The 8376-nt window shown below is 38.7% G+C and overlaps 1 protein-coding gene across 1 annotated transcript in view; it reads right to left on the reverse strand.

Annotated features, from left to right (window-relative positions):
- The window catches only part of LOC134740846 (tyrosine-protein phosphatase non-receptor type 23), a 31785-nt gene extending 26245 nt beyond the window's left edge, over positions 1–5540 (reverse strand). The window contains exons 1-5 of the mRNA XM_063673497.1: positions 5354–5540; positions 5072–5274; positions 4504–4826; positions 3539–3712; positions 2624–2910 (exon numbers count right to left, since the gene is read on the reverse strand). Coding sequence (XP_063529567.1) covers positions 2624–2910; positions 3539–3712; positions 4504–4826; positions 5072–5274; positions 5354–5440 — 1074 coding nt within the window. The 5' untranslated portion in view covers positions 5441–5540. The remainder of the gene's footprint in view (positions 1–2623; positions 2911–3538; positions 3713–4503; positions 4827–5071; positions 5275–5353) is intronic.
- Positions 5541–8376: the final 2836 nt, after the last annotated feature.

Raw genomic sequence — 8376 nt, forward strand, 5'->3', positions numbered from 1 at the left:
AGGGGGATAGCTGTGTTACTAGATGATATTGTTATAAGTGGCACAGATGTTGCTGAGCATAACTCCAGGTTAGAAATGGTCTTAAAGAAATTACAAGAAGCTGGCCTAAGGGTAAACAAGGAAAAGTGTAATTTTGCAGTAAGAAGTGTGAAATTTTTAGGATTCCTCATTGATGAATGTGGTATACATCCTTGTGAAGATAAAATACATGCAATTGAGGGTACACCGGCCCCAAGTAATGTAAAAGAGCTCCAAGCTTTCTTAGGATTGCTTAATTTTTATGATCGGTTTTTACCACACAAAGCTAATATTGCTGAACCGCTGTATAAGTTGTTAAATAAAGATGTGAAATGGCAGTGGACTATACAGCATCAGAAGGCATTTGAAAAGTTGCGCAAGATGTTGTCGAGTACTGACACTCTAGTCCATTACGATGTGAATAAAGAGATAAGGATGTCTTGTGATGCGTCACAATTTGGCTTGGGCGCTGTTTTGGAACACGTGATGAAAGATGGATCTGTCAGACCGGTTATGTTTGCTTCAAGGACCATGAATGTTCATGAGAGGAATTATGGTCAGATAGACAAAGAGGCAGCAGCTATAGTATTTGGTCTTAAGAAATTCCACCAGTTTATTAGTGGCCGGAAGATTACGATCAGAACCGATCATAAACCGTTATTGGGGTTGTTTGAACCTAAAAAACCCATTCCTAATGTCATATCTCCGAGAATGCTTCGCTGGGCCTTGCTGTTGAACTCCTATGATTACTCCATACAATATGTGGAAGGTAAAAAACTAGGAAACGCTGATGCTTTAAGCAGGTGGCCGTCCCGTGACCAGTCGTCGGAAGAAGAATACTTAGGAGTCCTGCTTATAGAAGAAACTCCGACAGACCTGGAACTGTCAGCAAATGAAGTGGCTAAACTAACAGTTAAAGATAATACACTGAGCAAAATATTATACTGGATTCGGAACGGGTGGCCTAGCAAAGTGGATGTAGAATATAAAGTGTACTGGCAGAAACGAAATGAGATGTCAGAGTATAAAAATTGTGTTTTGTGGGGTAATCGGGTAATTATACCAGTCAAAATGAGACCATATATCCTACAAGAATTACACTCCAATCATGACGGAATAGTAATAACAAAAGCCTTAGCCCGAAGTTATTTTTGGTGGCCGGCCATAGACAAAGAAATTGAGAATTTGGTTAAAAGATGCGAAACCTGTGCTGAAAACAGGAATATGCCTTCCCAAGTGAGCCATAAGTGGATAAGACCGGAGAAGGCTTGGTCACGGTTGCATGTTGATTATGCGGGCCCATTTCAAGGTAAAACATTTCTCATACTGATCGATGCTTATTCAAAATGGCCTGAAGTTAAGATTGTTCCGGATATGAGTTCATTGACATTAATAAATGTATTAAGGGATATATTTGCAGAACAAGGGTTACCAGACACCTTGGTCAGTGATAATGGCAGAAGTTTTATTTCAGATCACTTTAAAGAATTCCTATCAACAAATGGGATAAGACAAGTGTTGACACCACCTTACCATCCGGCGTCTAATGGACAGGCCGAGAGGACGGTTCAAACAGTTAAAAATAAATTGAGGAAACAGTCGACACTTCCATGGCACGTTAAATTACCTACAATACTTTATGGGTTACGTACTACACCAAATAGTACTAGCGACAAATCACCGGCGGAACTTTTGAATAATAGACGTTTCAGAACAAAGTTTGACCACTTAAATCCTCTCACTTTTAAGAATCAAGAGAAAGTGGAAGTATGCGAGGAGAATGAAAACACTGAAGTACGTTCATTTCAAACGGGACAGACAGTGTATTTCCGGAATTACAGTTCAGGACCACGCTGGTTGAAAGGAGTCATAGAGAAGAGACAAGGCATTTGTAGGTATATAATAAGATGGAATGGGAAGCTGATGAAAAGACATATAAATCAGATACAAGGTCATGGGGGAGAGGCGAGAGATATCCGCCAGAATACATCGGAAGATACTGGTCGTGAAGTTTTACAGGACACGGAGGTGAATAAAACATGTGAAGATAGTGATGAGGATGAGGATATTAATGTAAAAGTAAATGCTACTCCACCGGCCTCACAGTGGGCTGATATCATAGGGGTTTCTGGGCCTCAGGATTATACGTTTAACCAGAGCCAACAACGCATACCGCCAACCAACAAACGAACAAGATCACCTTCATCACCACAAAACATGGAAGCCAAGAGATTAGCCCTAGATGCCTATGAGAGTCTGTCAGAGTCTGATTATGAACAGACTGAAGATTCAAACCAAGACTTGTAGACGATGAACGATGATAGTTTTAGTATAAATATATATGATAGAGTGTAAGGACCTTGTAACAGACAATTGAATAGTATTAGTGAATTACCAATGAACAGTGAAACTTAGTGTTAGTGAACTATCAGTGATTAGTGAAAGTTAGTTTTAGTGAACTATCTCGAGGGGAAGGCATGTAGTGTATTGAAATATGAGGGTACCCCTACAAAACCAGTCTGGATTTGTCAGGTACGTAAGCACATGTGCTCTCCCGAATTTCGGTGATAATATTGCGATATAATAATATCAATATTTTACATACCTCAGGATCATTTAAATTGACCGGCAAAGCCTTAACCAAGCACACCGGCTTCATATCCATAAGCAAATCCCTGTCCGGCACTTCCTCATGATAAATAAACTCATTCTCATTCTTGGCCGCTTTCCGCTTGCCCTCCACCACATCGTTGGTGAACGTGAGGGCTTCCTTCGTGACCTGGACTGGTTCTACATGTTTGGCAAGCTTCTGGGCTTCGGCTAGCTTGTCTACAGCGAGCTGGTAGAAGGCTACGCGTTCGCCCATCTTCTGTTGTTCTTCGGCGTTCATTCCTTGAGATGGAGAAAGTGACAATTTTATAGTAGCTTAAAAATGACGCTTAATGCTATTATTTTAAGATTGACGGTTGTCTGCATTTACTCTTTATATGTGTGCGGTACTATTTTCTTTTATTGTGTGTAATAACAATTGAGTATTTATATTTTGTATATATGGTTTTTCTTTACCCATCATGGAACAATGGTGTAGAGGCCCTTTTGACCCTTTAATGAACTGTAGGTTACCCCAAGCGGATGCCGCCCTTGCCCCTGTCATGCAGAGGCAGCTGCCACCAGGGTGTAAGGACTATTAAGAGTTGATGGAATCCAAGTGATAGGCTATTGGGTGAAGGCGATGAACTAAATACTGGGATATTGAATGGTTTATTGTTATTACTGCTATGTCATCTGATCAATACAGTGGATTTAAATTAATAAGTAAATTTAAACAGTTAAGTTGATTATTTACAAAAGTTCATTTCTTGTTTATTGAAATTATTGAAAATGTATTAAACCAATTAGACTTATCTTTATCATTACACAGAGTACTCAAATCCTTATGTCATCAGAGAAATGGAATCAGAAGTTGTGGCTAAGTGATGTTTTCGCATTTTACAAACGTGAAATGTATATTTATACTTACCTTGATATAAGCACACAATGCAGCCAATATAAGATAATTTGAACGACAGGAACCGATGCCAGAAGTTGTAGAGCTTGCCACCAACTATTTCGTGGACATTTTCGGAGCCAGTCGATGCTCCGAGATGGTTCAGGCAGTTACGGTAGAAAAACATCACCTGGGTTGCCACAGCACCTGACAGATTTGCAGATTTCTAACTGGTTGTTGTAAAGTACGGTCAATAGCCGGGTCCACACAGAGCGAGCATACGCGCGAGGCAATTTCCTCGCGCACAAAACGGCCAGTGTAGACGTGCCACCGAGGCGGCGCGCGCGAGGCACGTCTGCACTGGCCGTTTTGTGCATGAGGAAATTGCCTCGCGCGTACGCTCGCTATGTGTGGACCCGGCTAATGAATTTAATTTCAGAACCATTTTGTACCTAGTCATAATGACATTAGTATGAGGTGCGGTCCCTAGCGACTTTCATATTGATAGTCAGTGACTGAAATGGTCCTGAAATTAAATTTTTGGACTGTATATCTATATACATAGGACATATATATAGGACATAGGTACAACATAGAATTAATTTTTATTAGGTCTATTAGAAGTTTACATTAATATGAAGGCAATTCTCATTCATGAAATATTAAATTATATGCGTGATGTGATGTGACTGATGTGAGTGTTAAATAGTGAGTTTGGATTTAATATATAAATTATAAATTTATAGTAATCAAATACAACTATCAAGTTGAAATAGTAACAATTCCACCCCTTTAAACCCGTGATACCTTTGAAACTGCTAGAAAAGAATGCTATTTAAGTGTAGGTAGCATATTTATAAAATATACGATAATAAATAAAACTAATTTTAGTGGCCACCAAAACCCCCATCACTGAACATCAGACAGGAGTATGTGAATGCATATTTGCAATCCCATAACTACAAATGTCAAACATTACAGAGCTACCAAGATCTTACCTATAACACTAGGTTTCCTAGTGTCCTGAATACTCTTTTCAAGTATACACTCCTGTGCTTGAGCGAAGCAGATCTCCTGGAACAATGTCATCATTTCTGGTGACACATCTATCCCAGTTGGCTGTGGATACTGTTCCTTCACCAGCTGAAAGGCCCACGCCGCATTTTGGAAGTGGGTACATGCCGCTTTTAGACTTTCTGGGGATGTGCGAGGCTCTGAAGCCCCAAGCTGGGTGTGGAGAGCCCCGATGTTGTGTAAGATACAGGCCATTTCAAAACGAATGTCTGCTAGGGGACTGCTCATGTTTGCATAGAGGTCTTTCCTATAGGACAAAAAAAGTAGGCATCTTAATACAGCACATATTTATTTAGTTGCTATGTTTATTTCTATTTATATAACTGTTCTTGGGATGTTGTTTTCTTAACTTCATAAGGCTAAATATACAATGTCACATACATAACAACGTATTGTTATTGCTCACAATTTACATGAAAACGTCTAGAAAAATCAGTGTCATTGTCCTTCTTTACAACTTAATAAACTTATCTAGATCAAAACTGAACTTACCAGGCAAAGGTACAAGCCGCTGGTTGTCCTTTAGCCATCGGAAACCTGCTCTGGATGGCTCTGAGTTGGCAGAAATATCTGTACAGCGCGCTCAGACCTGCTCCGTCAATAGAAGGCCTCACGGCGGACGACCGCAGGCTTTCCAGCTGATGCATCTCATTGCTATAGCTCTCAGGGTCTTCCCTGTACGCGTCCGCAATGTACTAAAACGATTATACATCCGTGAAAACAAAGAAATGTCTCTAGAAAGCACTTATCACTACAATTACACTTCACACTGACCTGCTTAAGTTTTGGGCCAAAGTGTGTGGTCTCCGGACTCACTTTAAGCTCGAAACTCAACAACGACAACTTGGGCACCGCCTCCATTGTTTACAGGATTGTTATCTGGCTGATTACATGAAAATCACTAGGAAAACAATTTCATCACAAATTAGTTAGTTGTCATTTTTTTGTTTGATTGATTTAGGACTGAATTGAACATGAATTGAATGAATCAATGAATGGCTTGAATGATTGAGTTGATTGGGTCAGCGGATTTATTCTATTAATATAATTATGTATCTGTGGTGACTAATTGATAGAGACATCTAGTGGTCGATGTAAATAGTTTGAACTTTTTCCAATCCCGCAAAACAATGAGAAAAGTTAAAAAAAGCTAGTTTATATTAATGAATAGAAGGCTACCGTTTTGGTCACCAGTTGGTGCCACTGTAGATGTAGGTCCAGAAAAACAGATCTGAAAATTCTTCTATGCTTATTTTTATAAAATCATTACGTTCTAATATACACAAAGGTATTTTAACGTCTAAATGAGCCATTTTTTTCAACCTGTTTAATTTTGCATACATTTTACTTGGCACTTTTTTTAAACCACTAACATTTATTGAGCTGTACCTATTGTTTACCATAAATTATTAGTTTATAGGCGAGATCGTGAAACCTCTAATTTAAACAACTCGAAAAAATTGGGCGGTGGTGTTCTTATTGCTGTTAATAACAAACTTGTGTCGAGAAGAGAGCAAGGGTGGGAAAGTGAGTGTGAGGACTTGTGGGTCACATTAGAGATAAAATCTGGTAGGCAGGTAGACAAGTTAAGGTTGTGCGCAGTTTATTTGCCCCCTCCAATCTCGAAAAAAACGCTGGACGAATTTGTAGATAAAGCAAATAAAGATCTGGAGATTCCATGTAAATATACTATAATAGTAGGGGATTTTAACCTCAGTGGAATAACGTGGACTGCTGATACTTCGTATACCAAGCCTACTCAATATAATAATTGCCTGCTCAAGAGTACTTTAGTTGATTTTATGATGTTAAATGATTTAAAGCAATTTAACGCGGTGACTAATTCGAGAGGTCGTATTTTGGATCTTGCACTGTGTAATGAGGAAGTTCTTAGAGTCTCCGAAAGCTTATCTCCGATTAAACACACAGATGTTTTTCACCCGCCATTAGACTTAGTAATTGAATTACCTGACAAAATATTGCCAAGGTTAAATAAATCTAGTTCCAATTTTAATTTTTATAAAGCTGACTATGACATTATTGTAAAGGAGTTAAATAAAATTTCATGGCACGACGTACTCGATAAATATAGCGATATAGATGAAATGGTAGAAAGGTTTTATGAGATTTTGCGTGATATTATCAAAATGAATGTGCCCATGACTAAACACAAACGCAACCGCGCCTTTCCAGTATGGTACTCAACTCATCTAATATATCTGTTGAATAGAAAACACAAATATCACGTAAGATTTAAAAAGTACCAAAATCCACTAGATAAACTAGAGTTCGATTACCTGAGGGTTGATTGTGAAAAGATTATGAAAACATGCTACAATAGTTACATAAACTCTATAGAAAAACAGATTAAGAAAAATCCTAAGTATTTCTGGACCCATATTAAGAACTTGCGTAAAAATAGTTCAAATTATCCACCAGTTATGTTGTATGATGATAAACAAGCTAGTAATTCGAGTGAGATTAGTAACCTATTTGCAGAGCATTTTAGTTCAGTGTACAATGACAGCGACACGAATAATGGTGTAAACCAACCAGATTTTAGTAACGTGGAACTAGCCGTAATACCGATGGGATATGAAGGTGGGGAATTGTCTTTCACACAGTTTGAGGTTGAATTACAATTGCGGACATTAAATGCTACGAAGGGTAAAGGCCCAGATGATATTCCCCCCCTATTTTTAAGAGAATGCGCAAAGTCACTCTCCATGCCACTTATGATTATATATAATGCATCTCTAAAGTCAGGGTTATTCCCATCGGCGTGGAAACGAGCCAGAGTTATTCCGGTATTTAAAAGCGGCCGTCGAGAATTCGTTTCAAATTATAGACCCGTTTCCATATTGTCTTCGGTGGCTAAAGTGTTCGAAAGGCTGGTGTATGCTGCACTATTTAATAATGTCAAAGGTAGGCTCTCTCCATATCAACATGGGTTTATGCCCAAGCGATCGACTTGTATAAATCTTTTTAGCTACGTCACTAACCTTACTGCAGCTGTCGATGGTGGTCATCAGGTAGACGCGGTTTACACTGACTTTTCGAAGGCTTTTGACAAGGTTAATCACAATGTCTTAATTAATAAATTGCACAATTTCGGCATTGCAGGTAGTTTACTTAACTGGTGCCAATCTTACCTTCAGGGCAGGCCTTCAACTGTGGTAATAGAAGGCACTCAGTCTGACTGTTATATTGCATTGTCCGGTGTACCACAGGGGTCTAATTTGGGGCCATTATTTTTTAACATATTTATTAACGACATTACCCATGAATTCAATAATTCGACTGTATCGCTGTTTGCTGACGATCTAAAATTGGTCCGGGTAATAAAGAACCAATCGGACGTCCATCTGTTACAAGAGGATGTGGACGTTTTGGTAAAATGGTGTAGGACTAACAATATGGTACTTAACCCCAGTAAATGTTACCACATAAAATTTTGTCGGAAACGAAATCCTATACCATCAGAGTACATTATTCTCAACAAAACTTTGCAAGAGGTCAAGGAAATAAGAGATTTGGGTGTCACAATGGACAGCAAATTACGCTTTGTGAGTCACATAGATAAGACAATAAATGCTGCCTTTAAATCTCTAGGGTTCGTGTTAAGATGTGCTAGGGAGTTCAAAGAATGTTCTACAATGGTGACCCTTTTTAACTATTATGTAAGGAGTAAATTAGAATACTGTAGCGTTATCTGGAACCCAAGTTACAAAATACATATTGAAAGGATTGAACGATTGCAAAAACGGTTCACTAGACATCTTGCGTATCGCTATGGA

Source organism: Cydia strobilella, chromosome 4 (genome assembly GCF_947568885.1).
Source record: "Cydia strobilella chromosome 4, ilCydStro3.1, whole genome shotgun sequence".
Classification (NCBI taxonomy): domain Eukaryota; kingdom Metazoa; phylum Arthropoda; class Insecta; order Lepidoptera; family Tortricidae; genus Cydia; species Cydia strobilella.